General features: G+C 44.8%; 1 protein-coding gene across 1 annotated transcript in view; it reads right to left on the reverse strand.

Moving 5' to 3' along the window:
• Nucleotides 1-21911, reverse strand: part of FSTL4 (follistatin like 4) — a gene marked incomplete at both ends in the record, with an annotated part of 245959 nt that overhangs the window by 6559 nt on the left and 217489 nt on the right. Inside the window, 7 exons of the mRNA XM_082490055.1 lie at nt 1394-1501; nt 2100-2249; nt 5498-5616; nt 10774-10800; nt 12255-12389; nt 13387-13548; nt 21209-21329. Of these exons, the coding sequence (XP_082346181.1) occupies nt 1394-1501; nt 2100-2249; nt 5498-5616; nt 10774-10800; nt 12255-12389; nt 13387-13548; nt 21209-21329 (822 nt within the window). The remainder of the gene's footprint in view (nt 1-1393; nt 1502-2099; nt 2250-5497; nt 5617-10773; nt 10801-12254; nt 12390-13386; nt 13549-21208; nt 21330-21911) is intronic.

The following is a 21911-nucleotide window of genomic DNA, read 5'->3' on the forward strand; positions in this document are numbered from 1 at the left end:
AAAATAAGTAGCTATTTAGGGCACTGGCAGAAAACCCGGGCTTCTCCTATGTGGAAGACAGGAAGAGGTAAATGCCTTTGACATACTGGAGAACAGGGTGGTTTTGCTCAATGCATAACACCGGTGCGAGGCTGGCAATCATAGAATCATAGAATGGTTTAGGTTGGAAGGGACCTTAAAGCTCATCCAGTGCCACCCCCTGCCCTGGGCAGGGACACCTCCCCCCAGCCCAGGTCGCTCCCAGCCCCGTCCAACCCGGCCTTGAACCCCTCCAGGGATGGGGCAGCCACAGCTGCTCGGGGCACCCTGCGCCAGGGGCTCATCGCCCCCACAGTCAACAGTTTCATCCTAATATCTAATCTAAACCTGCCCTCTTCCAGTTTGAAGCCATTCCCCCTCGCCCTATCACTCCACGCCCTTGTAAAAAGTCCCTCCCCAGCTCTCCCGGAGCCCCTTTAGGGACTGGAAGGGGCTCTAAGGTCTCCCCGGAGCCTTCTCTTCTCCAGGCTGACCCCCCCACCTCTCCCAGCCTGTCCTCCCAGCAGAGGGGCTCCAGCCCTCAGAGCACCTTTGTGGCCCTCCTCTGGCCCCACTCCAACAGGTCCATGTCTTTCTTGTGTTGGGGGCTCCAGAGCTGAAAGCAGTACTCCAGGTGGGGTCTCACCAGAGTAGAGTAGAGGGGAAGAATCACCTCCCTAGAAAGACTTAACGAATCTTGAGGCACGGTACAATTAATTCACATTTTAATGCTTCTTTTATATGCAACGCCCCCAAATTCTTGGCAGACAGAAGAATTTGCAGGTCATCACAGCGTCTGAGAAGGGTGCGCTGCAGCTCTGCCGTGAACACACACTTGGTCCCTACCTCGGGCTTACCCTTGAATGTGTTGCTCAGCCTGACTCGCACCTCCGCTGAAACACAACCAATAACCTGAAGAGCAACAGACTTCCATGCAGAAAGTTTCTGGCTCCTTGGTACCCACTGCTTTTAGACCTCAATCAAGTTAAAAAGAAGCTGCACTCACGCAGGGTGCACAAACGACTTGGAGCATCGCAGGCTCGTAGTGCTCGCAGTCAGCCGCCAGCCCTTGCTGGATGACTTTACGGCACTTGGCTCTGGCAGCAGCCTTAAAACAAAACAGACCTTGGCAACAAAGCAGTCCTGCTGCCAGCCTACGGCACAGGCATTGCTCAAAAACAAATTAAACAGCAGGAAAAATATGTGAGGATGGATGGAGGCGGGATGACTAAAACGCACTAGATATGCAAATGAAAGAGCAGCTTTATATCCAGACCATTAAATGCTGTTAATTACCTGCAACCAACCAGCCACCGGCTTGCTAGCGATGATGCCAAGCCCAGGAAGGGCAAAGGCTCAGCGCATAAGGACTCACCTGCAGCGTCGGTGAGGACTTCCGCATGTCACCCCAGCTGAGCACCCAGACTTGGTCGTGGGACTTGTCATAATGTAATTTGGTTGGTAACGGGTCAACATCCAAGGACTTGAAAAAAAACAACCAGAGAGAGGTATTTACATAGCGACCCAAATGCACACGACGAATACTGTATTAGTTTACTGCAGACTTTCCCATGTACCACTGTCACACCCATTTGTGCAGCTCTGCACAATTACCTTCAAATCAACGGGGGGACGAACAGCAGCCCCAGCAGCAGGAAAATCTGGCTGCTCGGTGCCGCTTTCCAGCTAGACATCACTCCATCATATGCTGTTACTTAATGCCAGTAGATCAAGGGCCAATTTCTGCCTGAATTATACCTCCACCAGTTCACTCTTCCCAACCTGCGTATAACCGAGGTCAGGCAGTAGCTCAGTGAGCCTAAGCCAGAAATTTGTTCTAGCATTATTTTACCACGCTAGCTGCAAGCCCGGCTGCAGATGCACCTCCGAGGTGATGCTAAACAGCCTGTAAAGGAGTTTTTTTTCCTCCCAGTGAGGTTACAAACAGTGTGACCCCATAGCTGAAAGCAACACAGGCCCAACTTTTTAGTGATGTCAGAAGGTCCACTGGGCAAAGATCTACTTTGTCCCATACAAAAGTCTTTTGCCATCACTGAATAAAGCATTCCCCTTGTAAGTACCTGCACGGCTTTCTGAGTCTGGATATCGATTATCACGACTCTGTTCTGCTTAGGCTGTGTCACATAAATGTACTTGTCTCTGACATTGACCGCTGAAGCCCAGAGGCAGGACTGAGTGCCTTCACCTTCCACTCTAGGACAGATCTCTTCCTGAGGAAAAAGAAAAGAAGAGGAGAAAAGGTTTAATTTCTACAAGTTCAGGGCCTGGAGCAGCAAGCTGCTCAGCCTTGAAAACCATAGAAAAAAATTCCATGGCGATTCAATTAGGATGATTTTTTCCCCCACTTCTTTCCTGGAAAACACGAAATAATTAATTTATCAGGTAGCACACTGCAACCTGGCTCTATCCAGTGACATTAAACAGCCGGACCACCTGCAAACTCACATGGAATTTAAGTAACCACACAGTCTACAGATCTGTCTTTTGAAATATGCTACTGCTCAACAAGACTTGCAGTGCTGTCAGCATTTATTAGCAACAGAAATATCACTTGGTGCTTTGAAAAAACAGAGATTTACATTAATTGAATCACAGCTTTATATTTTTCATAAAGTCTTCATTTTCAGTTCAGGAGGGTGTGATCCAAGATGCTTGTGCTCAGGGAAAGAGTAGCAAAGCAAGTAGGGCCCTACACAGAAACATTGCTCCAACACAGAAACTTCTCCTGTTCCAAAGGAACCAAATCCTGTTGCTTTGGACCAAATCCTGTTTGCAACCGCCTGATACCATATTTTGTCTCTGATCCTCCACTTGCCGAGTCCTGTGCAAAACTGGTATTAGCTTTAGTGGGAGCTCACTGGTACCCTAAGGATGAAGAGTCAGATGCGATCTCACCAACAAGCCTCTGCACGTTGTCTACTCTTCATCGCTTTTCCTTCTGTCAAGCTGCTTTATGTGAAAGAGCATTTGTGTGGGACCCGGCTGTGGTGTGGAAATGAGGGCAAAACTAAATGAACACAAGTCTTTTCCAGTGAGCACAACTGTTGGTTTTAAATCTGGTCAATACAACAGCCGGGTCACTTTAAATAATGGAACAACCTCCCTAAGGGGAAAGCAAGAGCAGCAGAGCTTGTTTGGGGAGAAAAAGGAGGTTCAAGCAAAAGCAATGCCAACACCAGGTCTGTACCAGTGATGGTGGTGGATAAAAAGACCACTAAGCAGCCCAGCTCGGTCAGCCCAGTACCTTGGTGGAGACCATGCGTAAGGGTTGAATCACAGAATGACAGAATCTCCTAGGCTGGAAAAGACCTGTAAGATCATCTAGTCCAATCATTGACCTCACACTGACAACCCACCACTAAGCCATGTCCCTCAGCACTGTATCTAGAATGGCCCTTTCAGTAAAGAAATTCTTCCAAATATCCAATCTAAACTTCCCTTAGCGCAACTTGAAGCCATTTCCTCGTGCTCTATCCCTGTTACTTGACAGAACAGGTCCACTCCCACCTCTCTACCCCCTCCTGTCAGGGGGTTGTAGAGAGCGAGGTCTCCCCTCAGCCTCCTCTTCCCCAGGCTGAACGCCCCCAGGGCCCTCAGCCGCTCCTCATAAGACCCCTCACCAAGTTCCGTTGCCCTAAAGATACAAGACACGATGAAGATCCAAGACTCAGCAGCTTGGCTGCATTTTCCTTTCAGGCCCTCTAGCCGGGCTGGGGATCTACGCTACTGCAAGCTAAAACGTGCTACAAAAGCCACCCTTGGGTTTCCAGCAGCCCTTCACGCAGCCCAGCACCTGACAGCCTCCAAACCGCCCTCCTCACCCTCGGCCGTGCACAGGGGTTGGGCTCTCACAACACAGCATCCACCCGCGCCAACGGGCGCAGGGAAAGGTCACCGGCCTCTCTGCTCTACCTGCTTTTGTGTGTGCCCTCTAACAGCAAATGAAGAAACCTTTGTTGTAGGAACCCTCCTAAAGTCGCGGGCTGCTGTCAGTGTCTATGTGGCAAACATTCAACACACTAAAAGCCAAAAGGGAGGAAATAAAAGTCAATCCTCCCTATACCAAGGCAAAAGGCCCTATGATATCTGTAGGAAACCCTTAGAGGTGTCTCTGAAAGGCAGCCAAGTAATGACGTTAAAAATACCTTTTACGCCCACCGCTGTGCTGACATTATTTCCTTAAGTGCCCTCTCTCCTTTGTTCTTTTCAAGCTGTTTCTCCAGAACCACCTCTTCAATATTTACAGCTCTTGGGAAAAGAAACACATGATTTCTGTCTTTGAGTAGCAACAGCTCAAGTGTGGTTTAACAACATTAAGACCATGCTAAGGACCAGTCTTGGGTGAGCATCACTTTGAATTTCTACTAAGGTATATTAAAATTCAGTGGAAAAAGTCCTCAGTATCAACTAGAAATTGGTTGCGATTTAAAAATTACTGAATACAGACTCACAGGAAGACCTTGACCCGTGGCAGCAGAGCCCGACCTGGCCTGCAGGGCTCATCACAGCGATTCTCCCCTTTTATTCCCCCCAAAACTGAAAGCAAGGCTGACTCCCTTTCTTCAGAAAGAAGCCCCATTCTCATCTTCCCCTGTGTACTGAGCCTTTAAAAAAAACTAAATAAAGGAGTGACTAAGAGAGTATTTCTGGCTGTATTTCAGCACCTGCATTCTGTAAGATTTGGTAGTTTCATGAGTTTTCATACAATGTGTGTTGCCGTGCAAGAGTACACAACACAGGTCGCTGAAAACATTGGCCTCACAGTGCCCCCAGGCACGTGTTATCCCGCTTGCCGTGTTGAGCTCCACTGCGTACGAGCCCATGCTTGACATTCACTGCCACTTGAACAAATTTTTCCCGTGATTTCCTAGAGCAAGGGTCAGGTAAAGTCAGCGCTGGCAGACAATGCCGGGCAGCAAAGGACGGCGCAGGTCTCCGGTTCAGCAGCAGAAGATGCAGAGGATCAGCACGGCACAACCATCTTCCACGCATGCTTCCTCGCCTCCCTGCTGTAGTTTAACATGCAAAACTATTTCTAAAAAGCAGAAAGCAGCCCACTCCTTTGCCTACGAAGCCATGAGTAAAAGGTGCCGGTGAGCACCAGTGAGTGATGTGTGAATCTCTCTGCTATTGACTTTTGTATCTCCCCTCCAGCCCAGTTACAACTTTTGGGTATGGACATGTAAATAGGTCAAACAGGACAAGTACAAGTCTTTGCTTTGCTTTGACAACTAGTGACATTCTCTGCAGCGTGTCAGTAATCCTCCATGTCAGTCTTATAACAGAGGTGGTTGCCTTAATTTTCAAGAGAAGATGATACACCTCAGGGATGCCACACGAAGCCCACCAAGCTCCAGCATCACTATGTCAAACGGGGCCTTTTAGCCATGACGACCTTTGAAGAGATTAAGAGAAAGTTTCCCAGCTGTCGGCTGTAGCTGCTGGGTTTAGGACTTACGTAGCTTGTGAAAATCCTCTCTTCGGGCCTGATGTGTCTCCGGATTTCACATTCGTTTGGCTGAAGGACTGTGATCCCATCATCAGAAAAGACATAGAACATATTCCCAACACTCAGGCCTTGAAGGGGGATAAAGCAAAAGGAATAGGATTTTTCTTTTGGTATGTATCCATAGCAGTTAGGACTTCTCTTAAGAACTCCCCCTCCTCCCCCAACAAACAAAATCTGCCTTACATAAAAGTCGGTCATTTGGATGCAGTCCAAAATTTGGTGCATTCACAAAATCAAATTTCATGTCACAACGAGGGCTTCAAGGAGTGAAGAGGTACAGACACATTCAAAAATGCATTGCCTTGGTGGCGGCAGTTGTACGCAAACAACTATGTTCACATCTCGTGCACATGTACCGAATTGGGATTTGATTACAAGAAGCCCCTCTATCGCACTGTTAACTCCCTCAGATTATGACTTTGTTTCTTCCACGATTTCACTAACAATAGCTTGCTACTAACTTGAGAACTGAGAGAGAAGCTTTAATTAAAATGAATCTGAAGGTTTTCCTGTTACAGGTAACTTGACTTCTTGTAACTGTGATGCAAAATGAATGCGCTTAACAACTGTTCCATGAATGAAAATACATATATTTCTCTATTTTCTTAAACTATCTGGATGAACTAACTATAGCCACCAAAACAAATACATTTTTGAAATCTTGCAAACTGTAATTCACAAATGTGGAGTAGTTCAGCATCGCAATAGCACTCATTTATCCAACTGGGGCATTCCAGGAGATTTGGAAAACTAGCTGTCTGTCATTGCTTCGCTGTTAGGAGATCGCATTTTATCATTTCTGTCACGCAGAAATGCCTTAAACCACTGGTAATTTCGTTGTTCTTCAGCTACGTGCAATTGCACTAACAAGCATCTTTAAGAAATGTTCAGGATCTTTTCAAACACTCTAGTTAGAAAGATCCAAACATCATCTCATCTTTTTCGTACCACCACCAATAAGTGTTTGCAATGACCACTGTCACCCCCAGTAATGTTGATAGTGTACTTATCTGCCAACGCTATGGTGATGTGACAATTTGCAATTTCTGATTAATCGCATTTTACCCATGGAGAAATAAGGTCCCGGTTCTACAGATCTGAACAACGTTCAGCGTTCCGATTCCCTGGGCTGGTCCTGTGGTGGCAGCTCCGAACACTGCTCACATCTACAGAGCTTCTCACATCTCTTAAGTGTTTGCAGGATTGAGGTCTAAATCATCACATGAAAACTTCACAGTAAAAACATGTATAATTTGGATAAATGCGTTTTTGGAAAATTTTGTAAAATACAGAGTATTTAGTAAGACTAGAAGGGGTTTTTTTGGTGCTAAAAACCCCTCTTTTTGTGCCAAATAAATGGCTTCAGAGTACAACGTCTCAGCACGTGGTCTCTGCTGTCCTGACACTGTTCCAGCTGACTCTCTCTAAGCCATACCACAGAAATACCCCAGTTAGGGCATCAGGCAGGTACAGGAGCCGTGACCCTTAAATGTGATGCCACAGAGAGGGATCATGCACGTAGAAAAAAAGCTACTGGACTTCCATCGAGAACTAAGTTATCTTTATGGACTAAGGGCTCATTTTTTCCAAGTATATTGTTAAAACATGTCATTGGGGCACTTTGGACCAAAACCCGCGCTCACAGCATGCACCCAACTCCCACCCGCTTCGGTGGGATTTGAGTGAATACATCGGAGGGCAGAATTTGACCCTGGCTGGAATGAGTGCACGTATTTTCATGAGTAAAGGATTTTGATCCTGAGAAGTGGAAATAGGCAGGCAACAAATTATGATCGTTGTGAAGATGCTTATTATTATTTTCATGCACGATAGCAGCGTGATTTCATCTGATGATCCGATTATAATGACGGTGTATTTCCAAACTAAGGCCTTAATTACTCACAAAAATACTTTGATAATGATTTTACCCCAGTAGGTTTAGAGTTAGTGACTTGGCAAGTCCCAACACTTATTCTACAGTAAAATGAGTGCAAGTTTTTCTGCTGACTGGTTAAAGTATTATACAAATTACTAAGAGCATTCAGGTACTCTCTCTTTAAAGTTTACAAATTTAAATTAAAATACTTTTTCAGAGAGTAATCTTCACGCTGATTTTTAGACATGGCAGGATTTTAATAGGCAAACTTGGTCTTTTATTGTGACTTACGAAGTATTTGCCAAGTCCTGATTGGGGCACATCCCTAAATAATCTCACAGACATGGGTAAAACCGACTCCACCCTTGACCGTACTGCTGCAACTCCTCGGTCCGGGGAGTAATTTCAGTAGAGAGGTGGGCAATGGAGAATTTTGCTCAGTTGTGTTATTTATACCAGTGAGGCAGGTACTAGAGTGGGAACTGGGGGACTAATGAGGAGGATTTTTTCTTTTTTCCCCTTTTTAATCGAAGGCATTTCAAGTTGGATGTTCAAAAACTAAAGGCGTTATAAAAGGCAACATACCTCATCTGTATAACAAAAACCCTAATATAACAAAACCCCCATAAAGAATGGGTAGGGTCTTCTAAACATAACAATTCTTATTTGAACCATTCCTGGTGAAGCTGACTCTAACATCTTTATTTTTTAAAATCTTCAGGAGGACACCTGATGACAACAAGAGTTTTCTCTATTTGTGGAATACAGTCTCCACCTGAGCGTACATTTGTATTTCCCTTCCTTAAGCAAAAAGGGCAAATTTGTCACCATGGAATACTTTCTTCTGATCTGGTACTTGAATGATTTTCCTCAATTTAATCTAAACGGCTGGAAGTGTTTTAGAACTTAAATTTGGTAACAAAAAGGCTTTCAGCTTTTTAAGTGCATACATTCACCTAACTGATGATTGCCTGCTGGCACGATACGCTCCCTTCATCCAGCTATAAAGAAAGCAACACTCACTGCAAAAATGAACGCTGGCATGAAAACAACTCTCTCCCTTCCATTTGGGCTACTCATAGTTTTCTCTGTACAGAATTAAAAACTAGTTGGTACGTTGCACCATATTGCACGTGCTTCCAGTTCCATGTTTAACTGGCTGGTCGTGCTACGTGCGCTCTTTCCCTGAGGTGTTATTTGTGCACGGTCTGCGAAAGGTTTTGCGAGCAGACTGATAGACTGACTTTTAAAATGAACAACTACTTGCGTTAAAACTTTGACTTGCAGCAAACGCTTGCTCTATGCAAGATTCTGTCCAGGCATTTTCCCGATAGCTCGTGGGCACGAGGATGCGACCATTTTAAAGGAGCTCAAGTCTACCAATCCGCCTGTTCATATCGCTACTTACACATAAGTTTTAACAGAATCGAAAGAATACATTTAAAAACAAAAATACCATTCCTCTCTTCCAGCCTTCCCTGTGCCAAGATTTCACATGCTAAAGTGTGGTCGACGTATTCTTTGTCTAAAATGAATGTGCCGATCAAATCCTGTAGAACAACACAGGCAGGGGAATAAACCTGCTCTAAAGATACCGAATTGTTTAGGAAACATCAATAGTAAATCTGCTTTTACTGCCCACCTTTTCCCTGTATATTGCTCATACTTTTATTTAAAATGTGCAAGGTTGATAAGCAGTAAGCCCATATTGTTTAGCAGAATTATAATAAGACTTTCTGCAACCAACTTCTTAGTTGTTCTTTAAATATCACTATACTTCTACATCTGGTAGGGTTATCCAACCACTTTCTTTAAAAAGGAGCATAAGGGATGCAGTATATGGACAGCCACGTTGCATCACGCAGATGATGCCGGACTGATTAGAGGCACTAGAGATTTCGCTTCCCAGCAGAAGGGAAACAGCAGTTCCTAGTGCCCATAATGCCATTTACGGGAACATCAACGGTAAAGAGATGATCTTCACTGCCGCGCACCAGGCTCTTGCAGGTGGCGTATTTGGGAATAAGTGCTGGAGAGCCCTCTTAGGCGGCTGTGCCACATCTCATGACCTCAGCGGGTGCTTCATACCCGGCCGAGGCAGTGCTGGTCCCTGAGGGCTGGCTCTTCCCGTCTGCCCCTAAGATCCTTTGGGCCACAGCAGAACAGAAAGCGCCCAGCCAAGGGCATGCCACACAACTGTCATTTTGGGTACCCGGAGGCACTATTTATGGAAAGGTCTTTGCAGCCTCCGAAGGCGGAGCGGGTGCGCGGCCCCTCCCGGAGGCACAGCGGTCGGGACGGGGGGTTTGCAGTGCGCAGGGGGAGGCAGATGAGAGCGGTTTGGATGTGCACAGAGACCCTCCCCACAAGGCTGGATGGACACCGAGGTCCTGGCCTCCTCATACGCAACTGGCAGGCGTAAGAACTGGCTTACGCCTGGACTTCAGCCCAAGAACCTTCCTCCAGCGAGCGGATACCCCGCTCGCAGCCCCCAGGAGCCCGGAGGCTCCCCATGCCTCCACCGTACCCCCAGAGCCGGAGGGGCGAGCTGCGCCACAGCTCCTTGGCGCACGACGCGTCTCCCTGTGCATTTTGGAAATTATGACAGCACAAGCACGCACATAATCAAATACATCTTCTTTTCAAGTGCCTCCGTAATATCTTTGAGTCAATTCGCTGTTTAGGACGGGGTTCTGGTCTAATTTGGCTTCCAAGATACACAGATGTTGACCCTGTGCGGGGCACACTATAAATTTGATCAAACTAGAGATCTTAACTGCCAATTAAACCAAAGAGAAATGGGGCAACCTTTACCCTGCATCGATTTAAAGGACAGAGGGAAGCAAAACCTGTTGTGTTTTTTTTTTTTTTTGCCCAACAGTCAAGAGCACAATTTTTGTTGCTCACCTAGTAAACATCAATACGTGCTGCTGAGGAGGAAGAGTTTGAATTGCTTGCTTAAAAATGCAGAGTATTGAATTTATGTCTTACTCGTTCAATTATGGTAATTTGGGAGCACTTCTGACACATGTGCAATTGTTAATGCAGCTTGAGAATCTCAGGCTACTCACATTGGTGGCAGTTTATATAAAATTCACATTTTTATATATTTTATGGTCATCTATTATTTCATAGTGGGAAAATGTAAGAAGTTACAGGTACGATTTATATTATGACAGTGACATCTCTTATTCGAATACCTTAGCTTTTAAACGTCTGGTCTGTACTTAATCTGGTAACTGTGAAAGTTGATAGAGTTAGTGGCAAGTCAGTGGAGAATGGCCCATCATGGAATTATTAAAGCAGACAAGCACATTATCACTACGACAAAAGAACTTTACTGCAGTACCTTCCTCTCGCCACAGTATGTTTGCAACTGCAGCATCAGAAAATTGGGAAAGCCAGAAAATAATCAGGAAAAGAAAAAAAACAACAAAACAATGTCAAAATTTTCATTGTAGCAAGTAACTGAATTAATACTCATGTTTACATGAACTGTTCAATTTGTGAAAACTCTATAACATTCATTCAAATAAAATATCAGGAAAGATAGATATCGCTAAATACATTTGCTCCTTCTAGAGACAATTCTGAAACTTTGACATGGGAAAAATCCCCGCTGAAATGAAGCCAACTTTAGCCTGTGCAAAGAACAAAGCCTTAGTAAAGAGAAGATGCTACCTTCAAACGTAATTGGAGGTATGGCACAGGCTGTGATTTTCTGTATAGGTTCAATAAGCAAACATGACACCTTTCCGAAGGCTGAGACTGGCAGTTACAGCAGCTACGCACTTTGCTGCATTTCTGCTTGGACTTTCATGCGACCGCATTCTCTTTTAGCATTCAAATACTCATTGAAAGTACAGCTGTATTTGAATTTCTGTTTAAGAGACATCCAATTATTTCTCAACATACTGTAATTTCCCTTGCTCAAGTATTCAAGGGAAAACGGCCGATATTAACAAGACTACATAAATCTATTTAATGAGGAATAGAATACATTTTCCAAAGAATCGCCATGAGAGCCCATATTTATGGCTAACTTAGTTTTCAATTCTTGCTCTACATTAACAGCCAGAAAAGTAGCAAAAATCCCATTTGCAGCTAGCCTTTTAGTATCACCACGAACCGAAGCAATCTCCCCAGGAGTTAAGACAGCGGAATTAGGAAGGATCAGGCCTCTGGGAGCTTTTCCACTGGGGCAACCAATCACCTCCTTCATTAATTGTGTTTCGGGGACAGTGCGGTCAAGATAACGCTGCCACACTCCTACGGGAGACATGCAGCTAAGAGTGGCCAGGAGAATATTTGTCTTTGAAGTGGAAGATAATTTCACACCAAGGGAAAACTATTTTGCTAGTTAGCGATGTAAATACAGGTAAAATAATTCAATCGGAACATTTTTCAAGCATCTAAATATTTGAGAACTTAGACTCGTGACTGGCTTTAAAAGAAGAAGTCTTGTACAGAAATCAATGCAATTTATTTTCTGAAACCGCATCTAATTCGACAAAATACTAGGGTTTGGATTCTTTTATATGCAAAACTATTGCCAGTTTGTTAATTCAGTAAAGATGTTAGCTGTACCACACCCAGCACACTTCTGGCACCTGAAAGGCACCATCGTCCTGGACGAGGAGATTTTACCTTCCCCGTGTGATTCCTTCCCAAAACAGAACCCAATCCTCCGATCAAAGCAGACAGAATTGTCATTGCCTTACGCGTAACAGTCCAACGTACCGCATACAATGGGCTCAACTATTAAATTTCACGTATAACGCTACATTAAATACACTTGAAAGAAGTAAATACATGGAAAATTAAGCTTACGGGTCTTTCTTGCCGAATCTTCTATGAAAAGTGAAGATATGTCCTCATCCACTCCCACCTCATTTTTAGCAATGCAGGTATAGGCACCCGTGTCTTCGTATCGAACGCTACTGATATGAAGTTCACTCCCGTTCGCTGTAAGAAAGACACCCATAAACAGTGTTCCTCACTGCAACTAATTGCTTTTACTGCCCTTAATTGCCTTCCATTGCTGCAGCCGCCGGGCGACGGCTCGACAAGGAGGCCCCAGCACACAATATTTCCCTGTACATAACTAGAGGTATTTGGGGGATTCTCATGAGAGCTGATGTTTTGCTTCTTTCCATTAGCACATACACACTCTGCGCCAGAAACGAACAAAGAACAATCCCAAGTGCAAACAATAAATTACATTTCATTTATTTCTTCCTGTTAAAAAAAAAAAAAAAAACCGCTTTGGCTTTAGTGAAGAAAAATTAACTTCAATTTTGCAACCTGTTTTTCATCAGATCACCAAAACCTCGGCTTTGGGAGGGGTCTCTCTACAGTTCCTCCTATCGCTTTGCTTTCTGGAGTGAGACTGTTGGCCCAACCGCGCAGGGATATCCGTGTTGCCAACACTGGTTGAGGGCTGCAATGAACCACAGCCAGACTGGCTGGGGGGGTGGGGAGGTTTTTAATGTTTTAACACAGAAAATGGCAAATAAACACTTTTGCCTTTCACTGCGTCTGTGGCACCCTCATTTGAACAGGGACCGGCAGGAGTCAAGAGCCCGATCCCCTCTGCAGAGAAGATCGGTGACCCGCAGCCTGACTCCCCGCTGACTTGCGTCCAATGTAGTGCTTATACCTGAGCAAATCATTTAATGCGTTTCTCTTCTGATTTGCACAGCTGTACACAAAAGACGAGGCCGTGGAGAACCAGGCACGCTGTCCTTTAACATAACACCATTACCGCTTATACCAATCGATACCGCATTTCCCCAGAGATTCACGGGAGAAAAAGATATAAAAGAAAGAACAGGGGGTTTGTAACACGATTTCCAACAACTGTGGCTTAGCGAAAGTACAAGAACTTCTAGTTTAAAGTGCAAAATAATCCTCCTTAATCCCCCGTCTACAATACTTTAATTAATCAAAATTCTGTTCTTACCTAGGAGCGTTAGTTGTTTGGATAGTTTTGGCACGATATCAATGCCGTTCTTTAGCCAGGTAATTCGGGGATTAGGGATGCCTTCGGCGTGACATTTGAGGCTTGCCGACACGCCCGGCTCCTGCGCCTGCGTTTCGGGGTAGACGCGAATCACTGGTGGCACTGCGGGAAAGAAGGAATTGGCGACTTTAAACTCACCCCTTGTCGGTGGCTCGAGAGCCGCCGCCCTCAGACGGCGCTGCGGAAGAGGTCCGACCCGCGAACCGCGGAGATGAGCAACGTCCCGCCTCGCCGTGCAAGCTACACGAATGATTTTTCTACAGCTCAACTTCGGGGGCAGGAAATAGAAAACAATAATAGAAAGGAGTAAACTAATAAAGCAACGCCAGGGAGCAACCTCGGTATCTGATTTTGTATTTAGACTGTTCTTGCTGCTTCTTGCTTTCTTTCATTAAGTGACTGATCGATCTTGAGTAAAGCTAGATTAAAACCTAAGGTGGGTACTCACATATTTAAAAATTAAAGTATAAACTCCAAACCTTCACTGAATTTAGCTTCTTGCTTATTAGAAGCAGTCAACATTTTAATTAAACATCCATCAGGAAACAGCCTGTATATTCACTACCTGTTATTCTGATCAAATGAAGCATTTTATAAATGACTTCACTTTTTTTCTGAGGCTTTCAAAACGTGACTTACCTTGTTTCAGGAAGGCCCCTCTGAACTATTTAATATACTCAATTGGCAGAACTACTAATTATATTACCATTTCACACAAGTGCATTGATTTTCAATCATGTTGCCTTCATCGCTCAAATCAACAAGGCTTAATATCACCCATTAACTATTTCTTAAACAATTTACTCACATACTTTAAAGAGAATTTGCAATATTGCAGCATCAGTGAAAAAAACCATGGGGACTCTCCCGCCTTTCACGCCAAGGGACACAATAAAAGGAAACGTGAGGATGTGCCGTGATGGTGTCTGAAGGGTGGTCACGGCCTGCTGGCTTTCATAATCAAGCGGTCAACTTTTCTGCCAGATTAGGAGATTTTGGGAGGCATGATGTAACTGCTGAAAGGTGTACAGTTTTGTGAGACCACGATCAGAGACCCAACGTGGATGCGCTACGTGGGGGCCCAACTTCTTCCTCAGGGAAAATGAAAGAAGCTCTGCTAGTGCTAGTGGAGGACTGAGGAAAAGCTGTGGGGTTTTTTAGAAAGGCTGAATGAGACAGTAACAAACCTCCACTGGAAATCACTGGCTTAAGGTACCCAACTCACTGCAGCGTTTTTATATCGTCCATTATATATTCCATTTATGTAGTCTATATATTAGGCTCCGGGACTGGCAAAATTAAATTGACTTAACCGTTGCTTTAGAATAAAATGAAATCTGTGTTTGCAGCTCGCTACGTGTCTATATATCCATACGGGGACAGTTTAAATAATTACATTCACCAGCATACACTTTCCATCTTTCCATTTTTTATGGGCCTTACCAGAGAGAGGCGTATTTCGCTCCTGCCTGACCTACCAGCTGCCACGTATTAACCAGAGCTGAGTCATGGGCTTGGAAGGAAATCAGGCACGACAGAAAGCCCTCAAGTCTACTTGTTTTTTATAGCTCTAAAAGCGAGAGATTGTTCAAGTGTAATCTGAGAGGAGATGCCTAGGGGCAACCGGAGAGACAAAAAAAATGGGGACTTCGGGCAAAGGAATGGCTCTAAACTCCACCTCTGCTCTGGACGTGTGGATTTACCTGGTCGTCCTCTATTTCCTTTACTGGAGAAGAAAAGAAAACGCGTTGTAAGATGCAGGGCAGTGAGTAAAATAACCAAGTAAGAGCTTTTTAGTCAGGAGGTTACCAGAAAGACAAGGTTTGTTTTACTAAATTGAGTTCGCAAGTTCTAAAGAAAAGCATTTAATGGCTTTTCATCTTCCCTTCCTCCCGTGGCTGTCGGGGTTTCAGCTCCTCCGGCCTCAGGAGGCGCCAGATGGAGCGGAAGGAGAGCAGAGCGAGTGGTCTGCTGCCGGAAAGGGCTGATACCCTCAGAGCCGTCCCGCGGTTCATTAAGGGACAGCGCCCAAACAACTCAGGAGAGTCTGGAGCTTCTGATTCCGTCTGTACCTCGGAAAATTAATTTAAATTTCTCTGAGTCGGTGTCTCCAGGCGTGACAGGATAAAGATAGTAATTTTTGTCCACTTTGACGGGATTTTATGAAGGTCCCGCACCCAACGCTTGTCCCACCTATGCTTTGCTTGCTACTAGTAACCTTTTTAGAATGAAACAATTTAGGAACTGAGGTCCACTGAACGTGTACATCCATTGAAACTCAGACACATCAATGAAAGGCAGTTTGTCTCCTACGAACGCATAGGAAAAAGCGCACAACACCCAAGCAGGTTGGATGCCCAAATCCTGGCGAAGTCAAGGGGCAGTTAGTACCATGTACTTCTCGCAGCGAGCTCCATGAAAACCAGCTCCGCAGTGGAGCCTGCCCGGTCCTGTGCCCCATGCAGAGCTCTGCTCCGGCCAGGACACGGCCGCTCGCGCCTGCCCGTTCCCGGCGAGATGGAGAGTCCCCAGCCGGGCTCAAGCCCTTCCCTAACACATCCCAAATGGCCAAAGGGCACCAGAGCAATTTCCCTCCAAGCCTAGTGGTGTTTTCTCACCCACCAGCTCTTTAATAAAGAGAGAGCCCATCCCAGACATCACCTATTTAATGCTCTCAAACCCACCGTGGGCTGATTGGGTTTTCTTATAACGGTTCGCTTTAGGTTCTCTCCCTACGGACACTCGCGTCTGCACTCCCAACCACTGCCACACGGACACTGCTTCCTAAAAACACGGCACTCCTTCACACAGCAGAGTTTACTCTCATCTCGCAGTTTTTTGCCACGTACCACGTTAGGCTGCGTGTGAGTAATCCACATATTTTACCTGCGGAGCCAAACCCACAATAGATGTATATGGCAAAAAAGTAGCTCAGGGGTCCCAGATGCTCAATCAATGTTCTGCATGAAAATTAGCTTAACTTGAAATTATAGCAAGGTGTCTTTTCAAGAGTGATTAATAAGGAAACCTGCTTGCCTTCACCTACAAAAATAGGTGTTGCACCTCCATTCCCGCTCTCTTACCATTCTGCTGCTCCTTCCATTTTTAAACTTTTTATTTCTTCTCCCTTGTCTCACATAATTCATTGCACAGCTAAATTATTGCATGCAACTGCCTTGTGATAACAGCAAACTGCAGAATGCATTTTTATTGTCCTTGCTACAACTTAATACATTCCAAGTAAGCACATTTCACTTTAAATACTTGCAAAGATTTCAGCTCCAGACTTTGGAATATATGAATTATCCTTTGCTATTTCCCTCGGTGAATATATATCATTGCTAACCATTACTGTGTCTGCAGCCAAAGGCAATATAAAAATGCTATTATCTTAAGCAAAGTAGGAAAAAAAAGAGATATTCAAACAAGTAAGAGATCGGGTAGATTGCCTACTACTGCATACTGAGTAGTGCCTTACTCGAGAGCAGACCAATTCATTAGAATAAAACAGCTCAGGTGATAAAGCACACGATGAGCACAGATGGCGGCATCAAGCCCCGAAGACGTACATCGCTGCTACAGGAGCTACATACTCCAAGGGTTAATAATAATTAATAGATTAATCATTTACTTCAGACGTTTTAATCTTTGCATTTATGATTTGAAAGGAGTTTGCAGCACTGTATGTTTTCCCTCGAAAAGCCACATTAACAAAACACCCATGTTTAAAACATCTCTCCGGTACTGGAAAATTTCTTCTATTGGACCCTTATAATTGGACCGAGAATCAAATGGCTTTTTAAAACTGTTTTCAAGGAATACAATATTCTGATTTATGCTGATGTTTTTCGGAGTGCAAGGACCAAGAAAAATGATGCCCTACACTCAGCAGTCTCTTGATTTGCAAACTATCAATTTTCATAGTTGATTACAATTTTATGAGATTCTTTATCCTCAGCAACTCTTTTTCTTCTTGAAAGTGATAAATTGCTTTTCCTCCCTACAGTTAGCGTACGCTGTACACACTTCCCTGGCAATATCCATACGTAGGAGAGAACATAATTTTCCTGCTGTTCTTGGCTTCTCCCGATCAAAGATACCAGCACGCAAGGCGATTTTTTCATTCTTAAGCTCTGTGCCGCCTCTCTGCGCGTTCTTTTCCTCCGAAGACATTAAGGGCCAGGTGCATAAATACACTGACTTACATTTTCTCACTGCTGTGAGTCCGAAGATTGACGGGCTCGACCCAAACCCACCACGTCAAATGTCACACCTGGGCTGCGTTTCACATCTGCGCTTTAAACCTCTCGCCCAGATGTGAGCCAGCGGTTTGGGGCATTCAGCCGGTGGTTGTCACGTTCTCTGCCTAACAGCATTCTCCTCTCTCTTTGCCAGAGGGGGCGTCCGGATCTGCCTGTGTTATCTGCGATGTCCCGAACCAGCTGATACAAAGGGAAGCGCTGCACGGCATTCAGCGGTCCGGCAAAGCAAACCTTCTGTTCCCCTTCAGAAAGGCGACTTCGGAGGGGGTCTTTAGGCAAAGTCCGGACGGCGCAATGCCCGATGCCGGGTCAGACAACGCGGAGCGGCTTTTAGCGTTGCATCATCGGCTGGTGGAACAGCCCAAGCACGCACGTGGCCGGGTTGTGTGGCACAGGGACAGCAGCAGGCGGCAGTAAGGACTCTGCTTGCCCGCCGTGGACAAGAGTGTGCCCGTCTTCCAGCAGGATTTGACTCCGATGAAGTGAATTTACCTTCCTTGGGCAAGAAAAGGAACCACCGTGACAACATACTGGGATGAAAGGCAGGCTTTCTATGGGTAAACTTTTGATCAATTTGATTAGCCCGTAATGCATTCACCTAGAGCCCTGAATCCAAGAAACTTTTAATTTTGTCAAAATTGGGCTTTAAGCTTTCTGTTTAAGCTTTTCTTTCTATTTAAGCTATTTATTTTCTGTATCACCCACTGAGCTGTTACGATCAATGAGCTGTTACACGCCAGTGTTATGTCCTAAAAAGAGGCAAAGGAGAAAGTAAGATAAAGAGAATATAGCGTGTTGGATAAAAGCATATGAATAGGGTACACAGAACTTTCTTTTAAGGAGAAAAAGGCAATAAGAGGAAAATACTTTGTAAGCTGGACTGATGGGTCTCAGTCGGAACAGTAAGCCAGGGCCCAGGTGGTACATTAAGGATCAAAGAACACTGGAAGAGCTTCTGCAGCTTTGAAAACACGGAATTAACTGAAACACAGTCTAAAAGTTGGGACCCGCCTGTACAGACACAGTGAGCTTGGGAAAGGTTGGGGAGAAACCCTTTTGCTTCCACTTGGTTCTTCTTTCTCTACTTGTTTCCAATAGAGAAACTGTTTTCTCTATTAAAAAGAAAAAAAAAATCTGATCGTTTTCCTAGACTAAAACCCCTGTGTTTCTGATGTTAAAAGTGTATCAGTCCCTCCCTGGAGGAGACAGGTGAGCAGATACACTCCAGTTCTGGCCGACTTGGTTCTGTCACATTCTCTTACCGTTTTAGTCCAACACAGAGAAGCAACAAAACCCCTCCCGTATTGAAGATGGAGGTTTTAGTTTGATACAGACAGACAGAGACAATCCCCAGCGCTGAACGGAGCCCATCAACTATACTTAGATTCTCGGCATCTTCACTCAATTCAGCTCGGCTCAGCTTCTTCCCTCGACTCCTGTCAAGAGAAATTCCTCAATTTTCTGTTCAGTTACTAAAAACCAAGGAGGATTTCCTGAGCGGGGCTCTGCCTTGGGAACCCCAGCAGGCATCTGAAGGGAAGCGAGGTTGTCCTCTCATGGGTGCTGTTGCCCCACCATCAGTTGCTGGAGGAATCCAGGACGCAGACAGGAAAGGAGAGAATTTAGCGACGTGGGCAGCCCGCCAGTCACTTCAAGAACTGCAAAAACGCGGCTTTGCAAAGCCTAACGGCTCACGTGGGAATATCAGATGCTGTAAGAGCAGGATTTCTAGACCCTGCAGTGTTTTCTAGCAAGCCTGGGTTGATCCCAGAACGCATGGCATTTTTTCCAGTATTTAGTGACTATAGAGCAACATTAGGACGCTAACAGGGGTAGCGGGTTCTTTGGTATAACAGCGTTCTGGTATGAATAAGAAAAACTACACGCAGCTGTGGTAGGAAACTTCCATTTAAAAAGAAAATGGGATCTTTCAACAACAAGTTAAATCTAAGTGGCAGGCATGAGTATGAAACGCATCAGCCCCTCCCCGCGCTCCATCTAGCTTTCCTCTCATTCTGGTTTTAGCTTCAAAGCCTTTGGGCCTTATATTCTCAGCGATGATAAAGTCTACATTGTTGTCTGCCGACTAAACTCCATTCAGGCCTCATAATACATCACATCATATACACGGGATTAAGTTGTTAGCTCGCTTTTCTTTCACCCGCCATTCATCAAACAAACAGCACTTTGAGGAAGGAAACCTATTTTCCCAGCTGCAGCACGCACAATCTAGTTATCCACATTGCTGAGACTTTACAGTTTACTGTCTCAAAAGATGACAAATTATTATGTGGAAACATTAAGTCAGTTTTCATTCAAATCAACTGGATGCTTCGTGCTCTCCTCCAGGTACTCGCTGTGTGTGGGGGGCACTTACACAGGGCCAGAAGACCTGAGCTGCCGTCAAACCGAAACCCCATGTCCACCCCGGTGTTTCTTAAAGTCCATAAATATCCTGTTTTACTCTTTCTTTTTGTGTCAGACTCTATTAACCTGTGTGTAGCTATCTGCTTTTACCAGTTGAAAGCTCCCTTTTGTAGAGGTTTGCGCACATCCAAAGGAAGAACCAAATACTAAGTTTCCTTATAATACATCCCCTGTAATAAAATTACTGAATTTTCCTGTGGAACTAAATACTATTATAGCAGAGTACGTCAAAATCTACCCAGAGCGAGCAAGGGGTTCCCCTCTCTCCTGCCCTGGAGATACTGCTGGCCATGTTAGCACATGTAAATACGGGTTTAAAGTTGGACAACGATTTTGCTGCTGGGGAGGAGGATACTCCACGGGCTGGTCCCATTTTAGCCAGTTTAAACTAACGCAATTTTAACCTAAATCCGACTGACTGAGTTTGAGGTCAGAAGAAAGATAGCAAACGCTTGAACGTAAGTTCCACCAGGCGCACATGTGGTCCAGGGGACGGAGGGGAACGAGGATGCTGCAACATGGCCCGTGTCATTCTCTCACCTGTAAAATGCTTTGCCCTCATTTTGCAACCCAGAGGGCCACATCTGCAGCCGACGTAAACGGCCCTCAGTGAAGCAAGCCGACTACAACCACATAATAATCTGATATATAGCGGGGAGTCAGAAAGCTGGTTTTGGAAACACTGTGCCGTGTTTATTTAAACATCCTGGGCTATTTCACACAACAGAAATGATTTTCTGGAAGAAAAAGTTATTGAAGCAACGCTTCTGTTGACGAAAGTCATCATTAGTCTTATGAGATGCTTTCAAACACTGCCCTTACCTCTATGGAAATGTTACTGACAGCTTGTTTCACAGTTAGGATACCCACTAAAGCCCAGGAAATGACACACATCCCCCCCCCCCCGGTACCCTTCTTTTTGATCGCCTGTGTGGTAGCGCGAGTGAGCAAACCCCGAGCTGCGTTCGCTCTCCTACACAGACAATTTTTCACGTCTCTCTGCAAATGAGATTAACGCGCAACTTTGCTTACAGGAACGCTTTCATGGATTGTCATATATGCCATTTACTAACCATTCACCTGAAGGATGTGGGTCTGATACAGCTCTTCGTAGCCGTAGGCATGACAGGTGTAATTGCCCATGTGAATAGTTGTTACCTTGGTGATGTAGAGGGAATCGTCTTCTCCAAAATCCTGTGTGTAACAAAAGACAGGAAAGGCGCCTTATTATTTAGTAAAAATATTTTAAACACCACGTGAAGGCAGACTACCTGTCCAGTGGTTTTGAGAGCATTGCAGCTCGGGAACACAGCTTGAATTTTGAACAGTAAGTTGTTAAGTTCATAAATCAACACGCAGGGAGAAAATGAGCGGCAATTTAAGAGTGAGGCAAAGTAACTCATCTGAGAACATGAACTTTTGTGCTGGTTGCTAACAAGGTGCTCCTTGCACATAAAAAAAGATGGCAATATCTCCAGCTGTTCAATTTATGGGGGCATTTAGTATCTACCTGTTAACCTCAGATGCATAAAATGCTAACTTCTGGGTGGGTTAAGGTTTCCTTTATCTATGCTGGTTCTTAGAACATACACCGTAACCTTGAGACTTGAAAAAGAACTGAAACTGTCACTTATCTCAGACAATACGCTAGGCAGGAGACAACATAGATGACAAAAAGCATTTTCTCAAGCAAACTCGCTTTGGTCTGTAACTGCTTGACAAGCATCTTTCTTTATCCCCTTCCATCTCCCTAGATCTGCTCTTGCCTTACTTCAA

This window comes from Vanellus vanellus (genome assembly GCF_965231255.1).
Source record: "Vanellus vanellus genome assembly, chromosome: 13".
NCBI lineage: Eukaryota > Metazoa > Chordata > Aves > Charadriiformes > Charadriidae > Vanellus > Vanellus vanellus.